The 24,794-nt window shown below is 31.5% G+C and overlaps 2 protein-coding genes across 7 annotated transcripts in view; both read right to left on the bottom strand.

Moving 5' to 3' along the window:
- Positions 1-24,794, bottom strand: part of LOC114336973 (zinc finger protein OZF-like) — a 181,829-nt gene that overhangs the window by 141,240 nt on the left and 15,795 nt on the right. For all 6 annotated transcript variants that reach the window (XR_007700929.1, XR_007700928.1, XM_050662226.1 and 3 more), the window contains exon 2: positions 22,008-22,494. Coding sequence is in view for 4 of the 6 variants with exons in the window: in XM_050662226.1 (XP_050518183.1) it covers positions 22,008-22,206 (199 nt within the window). In the remaining 2 variants the exon portion in view is untranslated. The remainder of the gene's footprint in view (positions 1-22,007; positions 22,495-24,794) is intronic.
- Positions 1,560-2,791, bottom strand: LOC126892637 (uncharacterized). Its single transcript, XM_050662275.1, has 2 exons — positions 2,058-2,791; positions 1,560-1,992 (listed from the first exon to the last, which is right to left on the bottom strand). The coding sequence occupies exon 1, from the start codon at positions 2,591-2,593 to the stop codon at positions 2,132-2,134; it is 462 nt and encodes a 153-aa protein (XP_050518232.1). The 5' UTR covers positions 2,594-2,791; the 3' UTR covers positions 1,560-1,992; positions 2,058-2,131.

The following is a 24,794-nucleotide window of genomic DNA, read 5'->3' on the forward strand; positions in this document are numbered from 1 at the left end:
CCGAAAAGCACTTTACCGAAACCTCACTAGATCGAACAGCATTAGACCGAAATGGTGCATAAATTTAAAAAAATCGCAGTAAATTATGCTGAGATTTATTATGTTTGTCTTTTTGTTTATTGTATTTTTTTTTGTATTATTGTATATATAGACTGTGTAAACTGCTACTCTGTACAGTCTGATATGAAATAATGTTCATCCGTTAAACAAATTAGTGAAGGCAAAAATAAATAAAGGGTAGAGTGATGTTAACACCATTTTAACTGTTTCTAATAACTATCCAAATAACATTTAGTTGTAATTACATTTGTCTTATCTCTTTTACTGCGACAAGTAAAAAGAAATTAAGAGGTTGATGTTACCCTTGCTCAGATTACAGTCCTGTTTATGGACCCTATATTATGTACCTAATGCTTTTCGGTCTCCTACTATTCGGTCTAGTGAGGTTTCGGTAAAGTGCTTTTCGGTCTAATGATTTCGGTCAATCGAAAAATAAGCTTCAAACCATAATAATTGTGTAAGATCTTATATTTATGTTTTATATTTTTGGAAATTATTATGGTTTAAGTTTATTTTTCGCGTGTAAGCATCGTTGATTTAAAATGCGTTTATCTCGAAAACGGTTGAGTTTAGCGACACGAGTGTGGTATACATTTTTCAAGTAAGATAATAGGGAATAAAAGTTTTGACTCAAAAACTTATAACGATCGGATGGAGAAGAGGTCATGGGAGCTGAACCAGAAGGATCAGGACGATATTATCCTTATATGGAATAAGGAATGGCCTATGATGGAAAGGTCCAATCACTTACATTGACGAAACAAAGGCCACGTTGCTCAGTCGGAAGAGATGTGGGCATGATTCTTTGGGTGTTATTCTGTTACAGTGGAAGGTGTTAAATGAATAAAGAATGATATTATGCTAATAGAGCTAATGAAACGACCATAGACAAAAGATAAATAGATAACATTAACTGAGGGTTTGGCTCTTGGACTCTAAGAAAACGGAAATACTTAAAACTCAAACGAAAATATAGGGCGCCAGGTATTTTGACCAAAAAAATACTCAAAGGAACAATAATTAACGAAACATAACACAACAATAACAAATTAGCAACACTGCTACGACAAGACATCAATCTTCTTCTAGTCTTGAGCTGTAAATAATAATTAAATAAAATACCACATCGTACACTTTAATAAAACATTTATTAAAAACTCAATGGAATCTTAATATTCACATAATATACATAAAAGAAAGGTGTTAACCACAAAAATAAAAATTAAAAAATAATCATTTGAACATGGTTAACAAATTGCATATACACACACGTAAAAAGATTGATAAATGGACGATTGTGACTCTCACTATTTGAAAATTGAGTTAACTGAAGATAATAAACATTATCTATAAAGTTTAAAAATAAAGAAAAGTAAAATAGTTTCTTTAAAAAAGGTTTATCTATAAAAAGATCATAATTAGTCATACTTCGTCCATTTCTAAATATAGTAAAAAAGGCCTTTTTGTCTCGATAAGACTAAAATACATAAATTATACTCTAATAACAGAAATCGCATAACGTTAATTAAAAAAATTAACTATATAAAAACACACTTCAAATTCACTGTAAATGTCAAAAACATTAAGCGAAAGCGTCTATATCTTGAATTAGAAATTTATGCGAAAGTAAATGTCTATATTTCTTTTTTTTAAATCCAAAACGGGAATGACCTAAATGTTATATTAGGTAAAATAACACATGGTAGCTACGTTACCGCAGGGAAACAAAAATAAACCAAAATAGTTCACTCACTCAAACAGGTAGAGAAATGCTCCCTTTGTAGGCCCGTGAGGCGCTAAAGATGAATACGAAGAAATTCGACTATTGACACAGTCGAGAGAAGAACAGCGCTAATAATGCATAATGCAAACTTAGGTGGACTCAGATATTTGCAGTGGGCGGTTATCTGGGACTTGGACCGGGGACCAGCCCTATGAACAAAATTAAGTATTCATAGCGAGTGTTCTATAAAGAAAATGGTTTTGTAAAGACTTACCAGAAGAAAATCCAGGCTGGTCCATCACAAAATAACTAACGTTCACTACATGACTGCAGTCAATTCATCAAAACTCACTCATAGCTTTCTGCCACTGTCGATGAACACCAACCTCCACGACCCTTTAATCCGAGGACATCAACACCTTTATTAGCCAAAAGCGTTGCTGATGTCCTCCTGAACGAATGGCCAGTATAGTTCTCGGGATTAGGCAAATTTAAGAATTTGGCAATTTGAGAAGGCCAGCCCCCGATTGTCCCTTTCCCTATTACTTGAGCACAACATTTTCCTTTGGCGTATCTTAAGAACAAATGATTTGATTTTACTTGTAATGGACGAAGTTTTATATACTTTTGCAGAATTTCTAAATATGGAATTTTATCGTCTGGTTTATTAACGACTGTAAAAGTACGCTGGATGTTCGTTTTTGTATTGGGTACTTTTACAATCATTAAACCATCGGTTTGTTGGATGTCATTCATAGTAATATTATATAATTCTTCTCTTCTACAGGCACCAGATATTCCCAATATCATTGCGACCCACAAATTATGAAAAAATCTTCATTAGAGTATTTCTTTTACCTAAACTAGCTTATATTACCTTGTGAACTAGAAATTCTTCATCCGGTACTTCCATCAGAAATTTTTCAAATTGCTCCCGTGTAAAAATGCTCGCTTTCTTAGGCCTATAGCCAACATTTTTTCTCTTCAAATACGCGATCAAAGTTGAAAACTTGGAAATATCAATGCCATCATAAAAAAAATCGGTGGATTTAATCATTGAATATTCTGCCCAGAGGCTTCCAGGAGCTTTCAACTGCATATGTCTGACCGAAATATGCCAATAGTCTTTTCTTCGATTCTTAAATTCTTGCCTTCGCACCATTTTTTAAAACTTTGGTAGGTATTTTGATAACGGATTTTGGATTTTTCAGGAATAATTGCGGAACACCCTTCTTCCCAAGCCCGTTCAATTTCTTCAAATTCACTTTCGCTCATATTTTAATTTATAATAATCAAAATTGTACTTAAAATTATTGACAACTAAATAAAAACTCAATTCTCCATTGTTGTTATGCACCCTAGTTACTACCTAACAACCAAAGTATCTATCTTGATAAAATGAATGAAACTAGTCAATATGACGAAAATGTTTAATTTTATAATTTATAATGGTATCAATCGTGCAAAAAACGTTATAAGCATGTCGAACGTTAATGGTAACCGATCTCAGACAATAATTGGAGTCGTCGCTCCGCTCCTCCTCCAAACAATTGTCTTCGATCGGTATAAAACCCTTACCGTTCTCCATACTTAATATACTAATTATGTCTTTCAATGATTAGTGCAGTCCCTGAAGGTTTCACCTCCGATTTAGTTGGACCTCGATCGATTTTCATGAAAATTGGTGAGTCATTAGCATTAGAAGATACCTCCAGAATCAAAAGTGACATGGTGCCAACTTGCACTTCTACCCTGGGGGAGATGCCACCCCTCGGAGGTAAAAATTATTTTATTAAAAATGAAATAAATTCTAAGCAAAATTTGTTATGTAAAGTTATTAAAATAAATTACTACTTTTTGAGTTATTAAAGATCAAAGGTTTTTCATAAATAACTAAAAAACTAGTTTTTACAAAAAAGTTATCATTACCAAAATTGAAGCTAATAAAAAATCGAATGAATTCCTTATTTGAAAAACCTTTTATTATTTAAATTCAAAGTGAGGTATATTATAGGTAATTAAATGTATATTTTTTTCGCCGACTACTCAAATCTAAGTATTCAAGCTTTAATGGGAAAACGATGCATTTTATAAAATATACTTACTAAACGCTTACAAACCCTCGAAGATCTCTACGACGACTCGCGTGTAATGATCACGCCGCTTCAATATTCTGTGGAGTGCGAGCTGTTCTGACGCTGCCACCTCTTTTCTGTGATGTTAAACCACTACTTTCAAAGTTCCTAACCCAAGTCTTAATAGCCATGTTAGACGGAGCTGCAGAGCGGGTTGGCAATTGGCAAATGGTAGTCTAAACGAAACGCTCGTTTTATACGCACAAAACCTTCAACATTTTTGTAATAAGCTTTCACAGCAAATGCGCGTTGTTTACCCGACCACGTTTCCATGATAACTAAACTTCCCATTCCCCTTCCCACTCTCTAGATTCACAACGTTTACGTGGCAAGCTCGCGGCACCACCCGTGTTGAGCTGCCCCCCCCCCCCACTTGCAAAAATAAAAAAACAAATAGCCCTGATTTATGAGCTATTTATGAGCTTTCATATTCCGCAAACTAAAAATTTTGAGCTCGTTCCACTGAGCAGGAATTTAATACATTAGCCCCCCCCCACTACTTAAAAATAGGAATATTGAATCGGTTTTTGCGATAGAATTACGAGCTATTTATGAGCTCTTGAAATTATATAGTTTAGATTTTTGAGCTCATCCCCTTCACCCCCAAACAACCCTTTAATTGATTTAACTTAAGAGAAAAATGCTGAGAAAACTTAAAATATATCGTATTGCGGATATAATTCCTATAGCTTATATACTCTAAGAATAAACTATTAAATCACGTGCATTTCGATTATTGAGCTACAACCCCTTCGCAAGAAAACCACCCTATCTTCCCGGCTTAAGAGAAAGTTGTACTTAAAATGCATTAAATTAATTATTTGGCGACTACATATCATTTAATAATTGAAGCGTTCGGACGAATAACGGTCTATGTTACAAGTTGACATTTTCGAGAAAAGGTGAGTTTGAACATGTTGCTTATTTCTTGAAAGTTTGTGACTGAAAATGTAACATAGACCGTTATTCCACAAATAAAAGTAAAAATTGTTTTTGAAATAATTTTATTAACACAAATTATTACATTTATATGTATTAATATAACATGTGATATAAAATTAAATTTGTTTACTCGATTTGCGACATACGTTTACCTTCAACAAATAACATAAAATTAATAAATCTATATAGAGACGAATGGAAAATAGTATTATTTTAATAATCATTTCGAAGTAAAACGAAAAAAAAAACAGTAAAGTTTAATTTTTAATTTTATGAAAATAAAACTTTCGCTTGTATGATTTTTTTCTTATTTATACCCGTCTTAGCAGGAACTAAGATTTTTGTCTTCCTTGTTGTGTATGCCAGACCCGAATCTCTGCGATTTTTTCTAGAGACATCCTTCCAAATTTCTAGTTTTATCTGCCTGGTATTTCTTTTTGATTTATTTAGTCTACGAATATCAGTAGGTGAAAACCGAACATTCTTGGTTTGTTCTATCTCGTTTTCGTTCATAATGTAATAAAACTACATAGACTACAACCACACTACAACCAAAACAATACTAGAATGTAAACAAAAGGTAACCATTCGCACGGTACCACAAAACAGACCGATTTGGTTCGGTACAGTCAAAGCACGCTTGACGTTGATGTCGCATAGACCGTTGTTCCAACTTAAAAATTTATTTTCACACTCTCCATATTGGTATACTCGCCCCATCTGTTGGTATATTAACAAACTATAATATTTAGTGGAATCTACACATTTCATAGACCGTTATTCATACCAAAACTCTATTTTTGATAATTTGTAACATAGACCGTTATTCGTCCGAACGCTTCAATTTATAAGCTTCCAAATTACGCGCATTTATATCAGTAAATTGCAATTTATTTTGTATAGTGCAGTCACTGAAGGTAAAAGTCAACGATTACCTTCAATTTCGGTGAACCTTCATCAATTTTCACGAAAATTGGTCAGTGGTTAGAGGATACGTCAAGAAACAAAGGTGACATGGTACCACCTTGCGCCTTTATCCTGAGGGTGGATACCGCCCCTTCTCGGGGGTGAAAATTATTTTATAAAAAATAACTGCACAAATCAATAAAAGAACAAATTAAAAGCAAAATTCATTATATAAAGTTATTAAAATAAGTCAATACTTTTTAAGTTATTAAAGATCAAAGATTTTAATTATTCGTGAAAAAAATGCATGTTTTGAAGCGGTTTTTCGTAAATCACTGAAAAACTGTAAGTTTTTTCAAAAAAGTTAATAGTAGTTTAATTCTTATAGCTTATATTCTAAGAATCAACTCTTAAATCACGCACCTTTCGATTATAGAGCTACAACTCCTTCGCAAGAAAACCATCCCATATTCCCGGCTTAAGAGAGAGTTGTACTTAAAATAATTTAAATTAATTATTTGGCGACTACATATTGTTTAATAATTAATGAGCTCGCAAAATATACGCATCTCAATTATTGAATTGCCATTTTCTTTCTATAGTGCAGTCACTGAAGTTAAAAATCAACTATGACCTTCGACTTCGGTAAATCTCCATTCATTTTCACGAATTGACAATAACAACTTGCGGTTTTAGCCTGGGGTATATGTCACCCCTTCTCGGGGGTGAAAATTACTTTATTAAAAATAACCCCACAAATCTAGAGAGGGACAAATTCTAAGCAAAATTTGTTATAAAATGTTATTAAAATAAATCAATAATTTTTGAGTTATTAGAGATCAAATATTTTAATTTTTGTGAAAGAAAATGCATACTTTAAAGCGATTTTTCATAAATAACTCAAAAACTGTAAGTTTTTACAAACAAGTTTTCATCACTAAAATTGAACCTAATAAAAAATATAATAAATTGCTTACTTGAAAAACCCTTTAACCTTTAACTACCCGCGCAGCAAGTTATAACATAACTACACGCGTGGCGTACTTTGTACGCCACAAGAAAATACACTTAAAAACAGCGGATTTGTTTAATTTTTTTTGAAAAAATACACTTAGTTGTTTGTTATAAACCTTATTCGGCATCAGTGAATACTTGGAGTTCCTTTTCAGTAAGCCAATTGGGATTTAAAACTGGAATCATGGAATAACTGGATTCCATGATAAATAAAATTACTAATAAAAAATTTTTTTAAATGTGATTTTTTACACGAGAAAAAGTATTGTTTACAAAGAAAAATATATTTTTTGCCATAATGACTAAAAAACAATTAAAATATGTACTTATATTACGACTTATAGTAATATAATCCTGGGGTATATTGTCCACCACCGGAACAACAAATAATAAAATGTAGATTACGATCTTTCCAGAACGCCGATTATAACGAAACTAAAACCAAATTGTAAAGCACATTCCAGTGATAGGTTAGAAAAATAAGCAAGGTCAAAAATTAAATTTTTAAATATATTTCCAGTAGAATTCTTATATCTGGCGTACAAAGTACGCCAGCGCGTGTAGTTAAAGGTTAATGTTAATTTAAAGTAAGTTATTGGTAATTAAATGTATATTTTTTTCTGCGACTGTTCAAATCTAAGGATTCAAGCTTAAATAACGGGAAAGAGATGCATTTTATAACACTTACTAAATACTTTTCAAAGTACTTAGAAATACCTATCAAATGAGCTCCAGAAAAAGTTTGATTTATTTTAATAACATTATATAACAAATTTTGCTTAGAATTTGTCCCCGAGAAGGGGTGACATATACCCCCGGCTAAGTTGTTATTGTTAATTTTCTTTCTTGACGTATCCTCTATCCGCTCACCGGACCGATTTCCGAATCGAAGGTCATAGTTGATTTTTACCTTCTGTGACTGCACTATAGAAAGAACATGGCAATTCAATAATTAAGATGCATATATTTTGCGAGCTCATAAATTATTAAACGATATCCAAATAATTAATTTAAATTATTTTAAGTATAACTCTCTCTCTCTCTTAAGCCGGGAATATGGGATGGTTTTCTTGCGAAGGGGTTGTAGCTCTATATATAAGCTATACGAATTAAACTACTATTAACTTTTTTGTAAAAACTTACAGTTTTTCAGTGATTTACGAAAAACCGCTTCAAAACATGCATTTTTTTCACGAATAATTAAAATTTTTGATGTTTAATAACTTAAAAAGTATTGACTTATTTTAATAACTTTATATAATAAATTTTGCTTATAATTTGTTCTTTTATAGATTTGTGCAGTAATTTTTTATAAAATAATTTTAACCCCCGAGAAGGGGCGGTATCAACCCTCAGGGTAAAGGCGCAAGGTGGTACCATGTCACCTTTGTTTCTTGAGGTATCCTCTAACCACTGACCAATTTTCGTGAAAATCGATGAAGGTTCACCGAAATTGAAGGTACTCGTTGATTTTTACCTTCAGTGACTGCACTATACAAAATTAATTGCAAGTTACTGATCTAAATGCGCGTAATTTGGGAGCTTATAAATTATTAAATGGTATGTAGTCGCCAAATAATTAATTTAATGCATTTTAAGTACAACTTTCTCTTAATCCGGGTAGATAGGGTGGTTTTCTTGGGAAGGGGTTGTAGCTCAATAATCAAAATGCACGTGATTTAATAGTTTATTCTTAGAGTATATAAGCTATAGGAATTATATCCGCAATACGACATATTTTAAGTTTTCTCAGCATTTTTCTCTTAAGTTAAATCAATTAAAGGGTTGTTTGGGGGTGAAGGAGATGAGCTCAAAAATCGAAACTATATAATTTCAAGAGCTCATAAATAGCTCGTAATTCTGCAGCAAAAACCGATTCAATATTCCTATTTTTAAGTAGTGGGGGGCTGACTCAGCCCCCCCCCCCCCACTAAAGTATTAAATTCCTGCTCAGTGGAACGAGCTCAAAATTTTTAGTTTGCGGAATATGAAAGCTCATAAATAGCTCATAAATCAGGGCTATTTGTTTTTTAATTTTTGCAAGTGGGGGGGGGGCAGCTCAACACAGGTCGCGGCACCTCTATCTTACCGTCAGCAGCGTTGCCAAATCGTACTATTTCAGTGAAAGGAGCAAAAATAGCAGAGTATAGAGCGATACATTAAAGTTACGCCCCGACGCGTAGAGGACGGATGTAGTCATGAGGAAGCTAAAATCTGTGTTTTTCTATAACTGGTAAGAACCACCAGAAATTTCAACAATTTTGCCGAAAAAAAATAAAAATCAATATAATTTCAAGAAATAATCAGGAAAGTGGGGAATGTAGTTAGTAGAGGCTGCAAAAGAGGCCTCATTGAAGATATTGCCCGCAAGATATACCTAAGTTATACATGAGGGAGAGTATGCAAAATACATTGATTGGCTCTCCAGTATGTAGGCTTAAGCTTATTGTCAGTTCCTGAATAACCTCGACAGTACATGCGCTTATTGTAGCGTTAAATTGACGAACTGATTATTTTAAATTTTTTTCTATTTATCAAGTGTGTTTAAATAGTTTTGTTATACATATTTTTAAAAATGGTTGGATATACGTGTATTTGTGAAGGGTGTTCATCTAAAACGGGTCAAGGAATATCATTTTTTAGATTACCAAAGGATGAAGTAAGGTAAGTAGTATCATTAATAAATTGATTTACTTTCTAAATACTGATTAAGCGGTATATTACTTATATCATATTAATTATATTAATCTCGAAACTTACATAAAATGGTTACTAAAGCTATGTGCGTCAGCAATAGTTCAAATAGTATTTTTTCAAGAAATATTTTGATAAGTGTGAAAAAAATCCTGTTATGAAAACAGTAAATTTTAGTTACTAGTAAGAATGAATAACGCCCTGTTATTGAAGATAGTCAAAATAATCTTAAAAAATAAAAGAGATATTAACAAGACATTAAATTTTTATTAAAAAATATCTTATGTTATCGGAGTGAGCTACGGTTAAAAGCTACTAAAAGACAAGATTTGTTAGAGGAGGATTTAACTAGATACAGAATTTGCGAAAAGCATTTTGAAAATAAATTTTTATGCACATCTTCACGACGAAAACTCTTGTACGACAATGCTTTGCCGTCAATTTTTACCGAATCTAAAGATATCTGCGCGAATACGTCTGAGGAGCCGCCGAAAAAAGTTCAAATATTGTCAGGTAAAAAATTAGGTAAATATCAATAATTTCAATAATAAAAAGATATGATTTTTCAGGTAACAGAATAACGCCTGCGGCGGAAAATTTACAGGTAATATCCTCTAAACAAGTTTCTATCAGCCCCAGTAAGGAAAAAGATGGACACATTTCTACAAGAATTACAAAAGATGTTTCCCAGTTATCACCTTCAGTATCATTACAAACACTAGCATCTTTTATGTATAACTTGCCACGTAAATCTAAACTGAAATGTAAAATCAGGTTTTTAAAAAGAAAACTTTTGAATAGAAAAATATTTAAAAAAACAAAACGGTACAAAACAAGAGTAAGAGCAGTTTAAAAAATTATGTGACAAATTTCTTAATAAATCATTGGCCGAAATTGTAAAAACTCAGGCACTGTTGCAGAAAAAAGTCCCAAAGGCCAGAAGATATTTTCAGGAATACAAACAATTCGCTCTCACATTATACTTTTTTGGGCCCAAAACTTATCACTTTTTGAAAAGAAATCTTTATTTACCAACTAAACGTTGTTTATATAATTAAATTTGATTATATAATTAAATAACCTGGAACCTGAAAATTATTATATTAACAATAGTTTATCTGGTTTTGTTATGGAAGGCCATACCTGGAATTCCCAAATTACTGTCACCAAACGACTGTCACTTTTCTAATACCTAGTTTACTTTCTCTTGTTTTGTTAAGGACAAACCTTTGCTTTGTTTTGTTTTGTAGCTAGTTTACTTTCTCTTGTTTTGTACCTACCTAGAATTACCAAATTACCCTATTATATTTATATCGTGTTCACTTCCAAGCAACTTTTTATTATTTTTCAATATACACAGAAATTTAATAAATGACCATTTATAAATCTTTAACGATTGTCACTTTTCTAACAATTAGTTAACTTTCTCTTGTTTTGTTAAGGACATACCTAGAATTCCCAAATTACCTATTGTATTTTTATTTCCTTTCTCGTTTAACACATAAATTTATTAAATGACCAATGTTTTGTTAAGTTTTGTTTGTCTTAATTTTTAGTATAAATATAGTAAATATCAAATCAGGTGTAAAAGTAAGTTAAAAGGGAAGTTCCCTAGGTTGGCTGTATACCATATAGTTAAAAAACTCTAACAAGAAGTAAAACCACTTCTATGTAAATTGGTATATTTATTAAAACTTAAAAATCCCAATGGATTGAATAAAATATGTCCAATTCAGAACGTTTTCAGACCTATCGGTCCATCATCAGTGAATCTACAATAAAATAAGTAATCCCACCATTAGAATTGAAAGATGGTTGAAATTTTTTTAAAAAGCTAAAAATGTGGTTAGATTACTTACGTGCATACTTGCTAAATAGCCCCAGAACCAAACAATGGTTGAATTTAAAATTCGATTTACATTATTTAAAAATAATATTCAACAGGCTAAACGCCGATGTTACAAGATATAACGTCCGGGAACATGGTGAAACCCTACCAGGAAACATTTTAAAATGTTAGACATTTTCAGATATTAAGAAAAAAATTTTTTATCATTTGTTGTGGGTCATGACCTATTGGTTAATTAACTTTAAAATCGACTACCTTTTTCTCTACTGTCAATGTCACTTCAAACAGTTCCATACACACTAGTGTCACTTTATAGTCAAAGTTGGCCTAAGATGGTTGATTGAGGTTTTGGTAGGGTTTCACCATGTTCCCATAGGCAATATCCTGTAACATCGGCGTTTAGCCTGTTGAATATTATTTTTAAATAATGTAAATCGAATTTTAAATTCAACCATTGTTTGGTTCTGGGGCTATTTAGCAAGTATGCACGTAAGTAATCTAACCACATTTTTAGCTTTTTAAAAAAATTTCAACCATCTTTCAATTCTAATGGTGGGATTACTTATTTTATTGTAGATTCACTGATGATGGACCGATAGGTCTGAAAACGTTCTGAATTGGACATATTTTATTCAATCCATTGGGATTTTTAAGTTTTAATAAATATACCAATTTACATAGAAGTGGTTTTACTTCTTGTTAGAGTTTTTTGTAAAAGTAAGTATTATAGACCAAATGAACTATTTTGTAAGTTATCAATTGTATTGGTGCAAACACCGGCGCAACAACTGTGCTCCTTAGTTTCAAGGTTACCAATTTTTGTACCGGCATCATAGCATAGCTTTCGCATCTGTGTTGGGTTAATCTGTGACATATGTAATATAACCAACATATTATGTATTTTAAAAATTCGATATTGTTTAAGGTTTATTACAATGTCACTATGTATATATTATTATTATTGAACTAAAAAAAAATAAAGTTAAATAATAAAAAACCAATTTCGCAAAAAAGTGCAAGAGTCTTGCAGGTTGGTCTTGGTCTTGCGTAGTCTTGCTGCAATACCAAGACTAAGACCAGTCTCGCTCATCACTAATGACCGTTTGCTTTATAAACATACGTACGCAAATGCTTCGTATCGGAGATACGGGATGTTGAATTTTTTCTTACAAAATGACGATTTATTTATTGTCTAAAACCTCTTGAGATATGCAAATGAAATTTGGTAGTTTTCAGAGATAGTTATTGCGCATTTTAAGAATTTTATATTCACCATTGGCGTGAATACGGGTAATATGACCCGTATGCACGCCAACGGTGAATATAAAATTCTTAATTGTACGTCAAAAATGCGCAATAACTACCTCTTAAAACCGACTTAAATTAAATAAATCGTCAGTTTGTAATAAAAAATTCAACATCCCGTATGTCGGAAACGAAGCATTTGCGGACAATATGTTTATAAATCAAACTGTCATTATTTTTCATGCAGAATTACCCCTTAAAGTTTGTTGCACTTATTTTAAAAACACCCCGTATTGATGAAGAACATGGTTAGTTAAAAAAGTACCTAACTTTTTATTATCCCACATAAGCGAAGACATCAAAAAACAGAATGTTAAGAAAACCTGAGGCTATGGTTGTGTTTTAATTTCAGTATTTTGTGTTGCGAACTTTGAGAAAAAACAGTTTGATTGGTCCATCCGGTACACAATGATAATTTACCTGTTTAGGAACAGTATTATTACAGCGATATTGTTAAAGAACAAGGCTATAACATATTAAAAAAATCACTTAAAAGGACAACAGGTTTAGGAAATTCGAGACATTAAAAATGACCCATTTTGCGGGGTGCCCGTTTTCCCCGACGCGCAGTGTTGTCCATACTCAAAATAATAATAAATGAGAGCTTCAGTAATTGCGTATCATCGATAGCCCCTAAACATGTTTATGTTTTAAATTTCAACCCAAATAGCAGCTTGTTTATTTAATGAAGCTTTTTCACCACTCTATTTGTGAAGTCAAGAAAGTGATATTTGTTACAGTGTTAATAATTAAATAATTTTCCATTTCATTTGGTTTTACTTTTTATTATTTATTTTTATTGTTAAATAGTTAACATTATAAGCAGCCAGATGTGGTATCTACAATAAAGTAGTCTACAGAAATGGTTAGCGCATTTATCTATTCGCACCGTACGTGACCATGGTGGGGATACACGAAACTATGTCAGCGCCCCTAGCGGCGAAATATGACAACTCTGGCGAATAGATATTTCGCTTACTTTATTATTGCCGTTTTCATTTTTATTATTTATATTTTCATACTGACTTTCTTTCCTTCCCCAATCTGGTGGTATATTCCTATCGTCATCTATTTCCATTTTGTGTTATATATGTTACCGTTAAAACCCGATTTCAGTTAAAACCCGAATTTACTAGGAAAAACTAGTTTTAACTATACGCTTTAGACAATTCTAGTTTTAACTAGTCAAAACTAGATTTGGCTGCTAAATTCAGTTAAAACTAGAAATTCCGAACGGATTTCATTTAGAGTAGATCTCTATCGATTTAGAGCAGAACCTCTTGTGATTTCATATCGATCAAATCTACCTGACAGCGACTATTCATTTCTGAATGCAATATAGGTTTCGACACAAGACCCCTCTTCACTTTTATATTTTTACTCTTCTTCTGCTGGCAGGTTTCACACATTGGTATAAAAGTATTGATCATATCAATTGTTATATTTGCCTATTTCCTGGCGGTTTCAGTCTTCAACCTATCCCGATCTCCGTAAATAATAGCACCGTGGGCTGCTTCAATTATGCCAAAAATGTCTTCGGCAGGTATATATTTGATGGGCTCGATTTTAGTAGCTAAATTATTTATGTCGCCAACTTCAACAATTCTAAATTGTTTTAGTCTTCGATTTTGTAATGATGTTTTTTTTTGGCAGACAGTTCCGCATCTTGTACTTCGACCATTAATTTATTGTATATGCTTTTGGTCACAATATTGCAGTGACTTTCTTTCTTCTCTGTCTCTTCCATTTGTAAAATAATTTCCAAAACACGTTTTTTTCACTTTCCTCTCAATCTGATCTTTGATATTATCACTCATGGTGTAATAAAACACACTAGTTTGCTACCAACCGGCCGCCTTCGTCATTAACACTACCCCGAATAAGCCGTAGTACTTGTCTCTTCTCGCAACAATTTTAACTGGTATTCACTAGTAATTCCAAAAAAAAAACTATTTGGAACTAGTATAAACTACTCTAAATGAAATTCGTTTCTATACTAAATTTACAATCAAGATGTAGTAGAAATAGACAAACCAAGACATGTTAAATGCTACTAGGAGCAGTCCCGAATCATAATTTACAATGTATAAACTTTGTAAATCATTATTTGGGATTTACAATATACAGTATGTCCCTGTAAGTTGTATCCATATGGAAAACTTTTTTATTATCAATTTTACAGAAAAAAGTTATTCTTTATAAAAAGCTCTGCATGGTCCAAAACCTAAGATTTAACCATCAAATATCAATTTTTTTGAATATTATACGAGGTATGTCAAAAAGTTTGAATTTCACTCAAGAGTAAAGTAGCTTTATTTTTCACAATATTGAAAATTGCTATTATGAAAAGTTGTTTGGAATTAAAAACTATATTCTAATATGCAATTACATCCTTCTACTTGAAAAAATTTTTTTTTGAAAAATTATGGATAACTAACATTATTTTCAGTTATTTCAATTCTGATAACTCTTTTATTATTAATTTTACGAAAAAAAGTGATTCCTAATAAAAAGTTCTGGATGGTCTAAAACCTAAAATACAACTAATATGAAATTTTATCAATTTTATACGAGGTATGTCAAAAAAGATAAATTTAGATCAAAAGTAAAGTACCTTTATAGTTCAGAATTTTTCAATTAAAAGGATGTAATTACATAATGAAACATAGTTTTTAATTCTAAATAACTTTTCATAATAACAATTTTTGCTATTGTGAAAAATAAACGTATTTTACTCTTGAGCGAAATTCATATTTTTTGACATACCTCGTATAAAATTGATAAAATTTAACATAAGATGGTTGTAGGTATTTAAGGTTTTAGACCAGGCAGAACTTTTTATTAAGAATCACTTTTTTTCGTAAAATTAATAATAAAAGAGTTGTCTGAATTAAAATAACTGAAAATAATGTTAGTTATCCAAAATTTTTCAAAAAAAATTTTTTCAATTAGAAGGATGTAATTGCATACTAGAATATAGTTTTTAATTCCAAACAACTTTTCATAATAGCAATTTTCAATATTGTGAAAAAAAATGCTACTTTACTCTTGAGTGAAATTCAAACTTTTTGACATACCTCGTATAATATTCAAAAAATTTGATATTTGATGGTTAAATTTTAAGTTTTGGACCAAGCAGAGCTTTTTATGAAGAATAACTTTTTTTCGTAAAATTAATAATAAAAAAGTTTTCCATATGGATACAACTTACAGGGACATACTGTATATACATTGTAAATTATGATTTGGGCGTGCTCCTAGTAGAATTTAACGTGTCTTGGTTTGTTTATTTCTTCTACTCTACTGCATTTTGATTGTAAAGGCTATAGCGGGATCAGATGGTCAAAAATGTCCCCGCACCGATCAGCCCCGCTACTTATTTTTTCGATAAAGGATATAAAATTATGCCCTCATGCAAATTTTTAGCTTCCCAAAGGTCCTAGAACCTCTTAAATCGAGAAAAGAAGAATTTTTAGGTTTTATTTTTTTGTGAGCGCAATTTTAAATTAAAAAATCTGAAAAAATTCGAGATGATGTATATTTTGAATACAAAACAGCCTGCTTTTTCAGATTTTTGTAATAAAAAATGGGATCAGGAAAAATTTTTGAAATGTTCAAAAAATTTTTAGGTTATGTAAATATCATTTGGCCAACAGTTAAGTAGTATTTTTTTGTGTATTTTTTGTCGTTCTTTTGAATGGCAGAGGCAGAATTTTTAATATCTGAGCGGAAAGAACGAAAAAATTGAAAAAACCGTTTTTTGCTATCTCGAGATGCATCTCGGGACAGCCAATTTTAGGATTTAGGATCCTGACTACAACTTAAAAAAAAACTAAAAGTGTGAATTTTGTCATAAAATTTGATATGTGGGCTTATAATAATGTTTAGAAACAGCTTTTCCAAATATTTTTTTTTCGATATTCGAAGCAAATCGAATCGCATATCGAAAATTCACTCTGTTTGTGGATTCGCAGTAGACCGCTTTTAAAATTTAAATTTCAGTTGACTATTTTAAAAATTGTGAACCATCAACCTGTATGACTGTGTCAAATTTCAAATCTGAATATATTTTGATAGCCGAAATATTAGGGGTGTCTTTATTGTAAATGCGATACACTGTATATTATCAATTTGATAATTTATTGCAACTGATATATGTAGTCGTATTTTTTATACCTAGATTCAAAATACTGACTAATTCACTAATTTTATCATAAAAAGTTCAAATTGATTGCATTGAAGTATTGAACCAATTAATGTGTAATAATATAATATACAGCACAATTTTTATAAATTTTGGTGGGAAGGGGTTTTCTAATGCGGCCGATATTATAGTGATAATAACATTGTTGTCAGATCTTCCGTTTTTCTAAAAATCTAATTTTGTTTACTTCGATTGGAATACCCTTTCTATTTTTTGCTTTTTTAAGTCCTTAAGAAATATTAATTATTTTTCGTGTTATATTCCCTATACAACAAAAAAAGTTCTTTTGTAATGTTTCTCTAAAGTTAAACGAGTTCGAGTTATAAACAATTTAAAACTGAAAAAAATAGAATAATGACGGTTTTTTAAGGTTCAAAAACACAAATCAAAAATATTATTTTTGAAACTGTCCAGTACACAAATTCAAGTTCAAGCCTTATTTTATCAGTTACCAATAAGTAATTTAAGCTTGTTTCATTCTAAAATATTGTTTTTTAGTTGTTAATGCAGCCCGATCGCCCGTCCTCTCATATGCGCTTCACTAACAATTATTAAAAAGCAATGTTTTAGAATAAAACGGGCCCAAAAATGTTATAGCGAGCCCCTAGAAGAAGGGCTTAGCTTGAATTTGGCTACTCAGCAGTTTCAAAAATAATATTTTTTATTTGTGTTTTTGTACCTTGAAAATCGTCATTATTCGATTTTTTTCAGTTAAATTACTTGGAGCTCGAAAACCATTAACTTTAGAGAAAAATTACAAAAGACCTTTTTTCTTCCCAATGATCCAAAGAATGTAACTACACGGGCCAAAAAAAAACTGATATTTATAATTTGTTTAATTTTTTTTAAATACATGTAGCAATAACTCCTAAACTGTGGCATTTAGGCATAGAGAATATAACATGAAAAATAATCAGTATTTCTTAAGGACTTCAAAACGCAAAAAATAAGAAAGTTCATTAGATTTCCAGAAAAACGGAAGATCTGACAACAATGTAATTATCACTATAATATCGGCTGCATTAGAAAACCCCTACCCACCAAAACCTATAAAAATTATTCAAGATGTTTCCGAGATAATTGAGGGTTTCTATACATAAAACTCACTCTGTATATTATAATTATTATAATAATATTATATTAATACGCATTAATTGGTTCAATACTTCAATACAATAAATTTGACTTTTTATGATAAAATTAGTGAATTAGTCAGTATTTTGAATGTATATTTTGAATCTAGGTATAAAAAATACGACTATATTAGTTGCAATAAAGTTATCAAATTGATAATATACAGTGTGTCGCATTTAAGATGAAGACACTCCAATATTTCAGCAATCAAAATATATACAGATTTGAAATTTGGCACAGTCATACAGGTTAATGGTGCACAATTTTTAAAATGGTCAACTGAAATTTAAATTTTAAACGCGGTCTACTGCGAATCCACGAACAGGGTAAATTTTCGATATGCGATTCGATTTGCTTCGCGTTAGAGATATCGAAAAAAGTTATTTGGAAAAGCTGTTCCAAATATTATTATAAGCCCACATACCAAATTTTATGACAAAATTCACACTTTTACTGCTTTTTTTAGTTAGTAGTCAGGATCCTAAATCCTAAAATTGGCTGTCCCGAGATGCATCTCGAGACAGCCAAAAACGGTTTTTTCAATTTTTCGTTCTTTCCGCTCAGATATTAAAAATTCTGCCTCTGCCATTCAAAAGAACGACAAAAAATACACAAAAAATACTATTTAAAAGTTGGCCAAATTATATTTACATAGCCTAAAAATTTTTTGAAAATTTCGAAAATTTTTCCTGGGCTCATTTTTTATTACAAAAATCTGAAAAAAATCAGACTGTTTTGTATTCAAAATATACATCCTCTCGAATTTTTTCAGATTTTTTAAGTTAAATTGCGCTCACAAAAAAATAAAACCTAAAAATTCTTCTTTTCTCGATTTAAGAGGTTCTAGAACCTTTGGGAAGCTAAAAATTTGCATGAGGGCATAATTTTATATCCTTTATCGAAAAAATAAGCAGCGGGGCTGATCGGTGCGGGGGCATTTTTGACCATCTTATCCCGCTATAGCCTTTAGTATAGTTTTAACTGAATGTAGCAGTCAAATCTAGTTTTGACTAGTTAAAACTAGAATTGTCTAAAGCGCATAGTTAAAACTATTTTTTCCGAGTAAATTCGGGTTTTAACGGTAACATTACACACCACGAAATTAATAGTTCAATAGACGCAGCTGATGTTTAAATCTGGTAATAATAATTCACACTGCCTAATTGCTTTGGTTGTTCACTTAATTAATGTTAACACTGACAACTAAACTATGTATAACGAAAAGGTGAAAAAAAACCCTTAAAATTTTCTTTAGAAAGCTTCCAAATATCCGGGCTATTTAATTTGACGTTTATTTGACACTCGAACTTGTTTTATTATCAAAAACGGTAAATAAAAATATTACATTAACTTCAACTATGTCATATGTGTATCATATGTTTAACGTCAAATTGTGTTCGCCGAAAATTTCAAGTGACTACACTAGGTATCACGTCAGTCATGCACGGAGCGAATAGGTAATTAATTGTATATTTAACATTCGAAATGAAGTATTTGTTTTAAATTGTTAATATAACAGTAGTCAAGAAATTAGTGTATATATCTACAGCAATATAAAAGTTAGACTTATAAAAACTAGGTGCCCAAACTTCAAAAATTACTCTACTGAAAAATTTGTTTTAAAACGCACATACCACATCTGTCTTCTATGCCATCGATATACAGTTCAAACCAAACCTTTCTTTCGGTGTGCCATAGTTTATCGAATTCTCTCTAACGCATTAAGTTTAAAGTAAAGTGAAATGATTACAAGAAGTAATCACTCAGAGTGAGAGATTACTAGAAAAGAGTGTCCAGTCCCTTGAAACCATTCTAGTAAACTTTAAAAAGTTTCTCTTCTTTTAGCCTATCAGGGAATTGCTGATGAATTGCTAGTAGCACATTTTTGTTACACAGTTCTAGCACAAAAACCATATTAATCAGTTTCTCATTAGAAAAATTCATATTAGAAATGGTAACAAAGCAATTGGAACTATAAAAATAGTATAATGTCAAAAATGTTTAAGCAATAAAAATAATAAATGATGGTTTTGCTTGTTCCATCATTTATTATTTTTATTTTTCTATCTTTACTCGGATTTGAGTACTGAAAGTTCCTCTTCTGTCCTTTTTTCCTAGACGAATGAAGAATGTGATCGTTTCCTTTTCGTTTTCTATATTCGTCGTCTGTGGTCTTATTAATTGAAAAAGTCGCAGATTAAGGATGTACCAGAAAGAACTTAAAAAAAAGTCTCAGATTTAAATTACTATTTACCATTTTAATTTTTATTAAATTGGTGGATTCTGCATCTGAGACTCTTCAATTTGTTAGGAGATGTCGCTGTATGGCGTCCTAATGGGGAATTTGAATTATCTTTCAGATTCCCTTTAAAATGATGGTCCAGCTGTTTTTCGATTCAGAGGAGTGCACGCTAACGAATGCTGCTGAGGATGCCTGAAATGGTAGAAACAGCCTGTCCAGCGGGTGTGCAACCGTCTGAATCGAACACAAGCAAAACCATCATTTATTATTTTTATTTTTTTATTATTTTTCTATCTTTACTCGGATTTGAGTACTGAAAGTTCCTCTTCTGTCCTTTTTTCCTAGACGAATGAAAACGGAATGTGATCGTTTCCTTTTCGTTTTCTATATTCGTCGTCTGTGGTCTTATTAATTGAAAAAGTCGCAGATTAAGGATGTACCAGAAAGAACTTTCAACACGAAAAGTCTCAGATTTAATTTACCATTTTAATTTTTATTAAATTGGTGGATTCTGCATCTGAGACTCTTCAATTTGTCAATATGTTTAAGCAAATTTAGTGTCATATAGGGCCGGCGAAGCGCAGGTGGTAGTGTGCTTGCCTCGCATGCCGGTGGTCCGGAGTTCAAATCCTACCGCCGGCAAGAACTAGACATTTTTTAAAATGTCTATAGGCCCCAGGTCGACTCAGCCTAAATAAAATGAGTACCTTGGGTAAAACCAGGGGTAATAATAGGCGGTTGAAGCGTAGCACTGGCCCTGTTACCTTCCTTGTATACCGTAGGCCCTAGATATAGCAGACTACCCTGCTATACTCCCAAAGCCGCGTGCGGTATAATAAGGGAGACTATATTATTATTAGTGTCATATAGCCAACTAGGTAGAATATTGTGTATTTTTTTTATTTTACCCATTAATACCTAATATTAACTACGTTCGTATTTAGATATCTTATCTAATATTAAAAAATTAAGGATTAGTCTAGATTAATATCAATTTTTTTTTCGAAAAATTATTTTTGATTGAATATTTTCACGGCCTCCTAATAAAATTTTACATAATTTTTGTTGCAATTAAAGAATCGCGGATAACTCACAAATTAAAGAACTTAGGTATAGAGAATGCCTAAGAAATAAAAAAGTAATAAAATATAATTTTATTACAATACTAAAATACAGAGTGTTCCATTTAAGAAAACTCAGAAAAGACTCATTCTGTATACTAACCCTGTATACTAACAATAAACATAAACATAATGTTTAACAATGGTATACTATATGACTATATTAAAAACCATCTGAGCATAAACAGAGTTTCTGATGTCAAATCACTACAATTCTACAGGGTGTGAAAGTTGCTACGACATTCATAAAAAACATAATTATTTTTAAACTACCCCTAATAACATTACAAATCTATACATTTTAAGAAAGAAGACATCGAGCAGAATCCAAAAATGTAAAAAGATACGTGTTCCATTAAAGAAAACTGAAGTTTGCGTCGCCCTGCCAATACGGGTGGCCTGTATATTTGAAAATATTTTTAAATCAGGGTTTTATCTATGCCCCAACCTTTTCCTAAATAATTTTTTTCATATCTTGAACGACAAACGATTAATTGGACTTCCCTGCACCAATGCCCCACGCTGTATGTGGCTGATTACGATTCTGGTAACTATCAGGTTTAATTAAAATTTCATGCAATGATTGGTGACATTCTTAAAATCCTATTTGATCAAAATTAATGACACACTGCAAAGAGGGTTTGGGTTGAAGCTTTATTATGCTTTTTATTTACTTACCAGCTTGTTGTTCTTCAGTTTTTATAGGATACTCCTTAAGGTCTGCAGAATCAAATGTATCACTGGCACTTTCCGTCTTAGGCTCCTCCTTGATCTCGACTTTAAAGGTATCCAGTAGTGCATCACCCACCTCATCATCGTCTTCTTCTTTTTTACACACTTCACTAAATTCTTGTTTTACTTCTATTTGATCAGACATGATTTTATCTGTTTCAGTATTGTGTTTATACTCCAGAGTAGAGTAACCAAGTATACAAGTGGTGTACTAAGAATATATTTTCAATTCAGAACCACATTAACATGAAACAAGGTCACAGCATAACCCCACAATATTTTCTTCTTTTTATGGGTTATGTCCTTTGTTAACTCTAGAGGAAACACTTTTGTCTCGCCTCAGCGATCAGTGTCTATACTTATATCTATTGTCTAATTCTTTTAATATTCTGCTTGGGTGCAGCCTTCAAGTTTTTGAAAGGGATTTTCAAACCTGAAAGAAAGAGGATTTTGGCTTACAACTTAATATTAAGTAAAGTGTACAATTTTTAGTATACTGATGGCAAAAAAATGCAACACCTTCTAATATTCGAAAGTCCATTCATTTTACAGATTCCCAACTGTAAACAAACGCACATGGAAGCTAAACAGGGTCGTCCTGAAACGTATTTTAAAAACCAACACACTACCTACAATTTGAATTTGCAGACTGACCAGTTTGGATCTGTAAATCAGAATCTGCCTCTTTAGGGCAATAAATTACATTTAACAGCCTCTTGACGAATGAGAGGGCGAATAGTAACATGTGCGTTTGTTTATAGTTGGGAATTTGCTATTTGAATGTGGTTTATTATTTCACATTATAATATTCTTATTATTTGATAAGATTATAAACAAATTTGCAACATCAGTTTAAAAAAAATTGATAATGAGTGGCTCTTCCTTGGTTTTCTATACACTAAGTAACTCTATGGGGCATTGCCCAAATTAAGTGGTTATATCATATTGTGGAATACCTACTCATCCATATTCTAATGGAAGCTGAATAAAAAAATCATCCGGTAAATAATTTTTTTTTATAAAAAAGGTTAATGAACTTGGATCTTACATTATTTCTTTTCGTTTAACAGATTCTTTCCAGTTCAAGTTTCCAATAAATTTGTTAATGGACTTCCTAAGTCTTGACGTCACAAAATTGGGAGGAGCTAATATTTGGCTCCAAACAATTTTGTTTATAATGTTAAACACTCATAAGGAATTTTTAATTTATTGTTTACGTGGTTTGTGTGACAAAATAAGACTTTTCGTTTAGGTATTTAGTTAAAGAAACGTGCCAATTAAGAGATTTTTATTCGTTTTTGCCCAGGTGAGTTAATTTAATGCAATGATTAGAACGTAAACAGTTTTGAGCTTATATTTATTTTCAATCACTAAGGAATAAAAACCACCTGAGCAAAAACGAATAAAAATCTCTTAATTAACACGTTTCTTTAACGAAATACCTAAATGAAGTCTTATTTTGCCACACAAAGCACATAAATGAAAAATTCCTTATGACCATTTAACCTTACAAACAAAATTGTTTGGAGCCAATATAAGCTCCTCCCAATTTTGTGACATTTGTGACGTCAGACTTAGGCAGTCCATTATTGAATTTAGTTTCTTAACCATTCCACTGTGTTCAATATTTGTTCGGATAAAGTTATAATAGTCTGAATTTTTGGTTAGTAAAGTTTAAAGTCTGTCCACACCCAATATTTGATAAATTGTGAATAAAAAAATTTAATGTTATGCTCATATCACACTGGCAATATAATTATCCTATAATATGTTGTTCTAAATATCATATTCTGTATTTAAATTCTACATCAAGGTCACACACAATACCTTTTCACATCTGATAAGCTGTCCTAATGGATGTTTTTTATCGCTGTTCATTCTAAAAAACCTCTTCCTCATTACTTCTTCTTTTGTTTTTTTTTTAACTCACACATCTTCGATTGGAAATTGAAACTAAGACTGGGAAAAGTCTATTTTTAGCCATTTGGAAGGAAGATAGAACCCTATTGTGAAGTCTTAACCCTTTGACATCCATAGCCACTGTCAAGTCACTCTGGGAGTATGTCACATGGGAACGAGCTATGCAGCTTTCCAGCTCCTAATTACCTTTACACTTGGACCTACAGGAGATACAGTTTTGCACCACCATGGTGCTCATTTTCTGGGACACAGCGGGGAGTAGGTCAAGAAGTGTGTCGGTTTGGGAACAGTTAGTTGGGACATTGAGTAACTATGGCGTGTCATATCACAGACATTTGGTTGATATACTATGTTATTAATTATCTTTTTTTTTCAGATTTACCTTACCTCTGTTTTTATATAACATATTTGTTTATTAATGTATTAGGTTCCCAAACTTATTTACGATCCTATGGTACGTTACATTGTGCACAAGGTAATCAGTCCCAGGAATTTAGGTTTTTATACTTTATTATTGGTGTGATATTTATTTTGTAATATTAATTGCTTGTTCCCAAATATTTCGTTGTTCATTTGCTTTTATTCCATTTGTTCGGTTAATCTAGGTCGTTGTTTATATTTATCATAACTTCAATTTATTTCACATTCATTGGTATATTTAATTTTGCTTAATTCATTATAGTATTTTCTTTAGTCAGGCTTGTGCCTGTTGATTTATATTATTTCATATTTGTCGGGTTTAATTTAGTTGTACGTAGCAAGCATACTATAACCATTTTTTAAAAAAGTCTCATGTGAGTTGTACCCTATATG

The sequence above is a fragment of the Diabrotica virgifera genome, chromosome 9 (assembly GCF_917563875.1).
Source record: "Diabrotica virgifera virgifera chromosome 9, PGI_DIABVI_V3a".
In the NCBI taxonomy this organism is placed as follows: Eukaryota; Metazoa; Arthropoda; class Insecta; order Coleoptera; family Chrysomelidae; genus Diabrotica; species Diabrotica virgifera.

Bases quoted from the DNA above. Each gene is read 5' to 3' on its own strand.
- LOC126892637 (XM_050662275.1), bottom strand. From the start codon at position 2,593: ATGATATTGGGAATATCTGGTGCCTGTAGAAGAGAAGAATTATATAAT.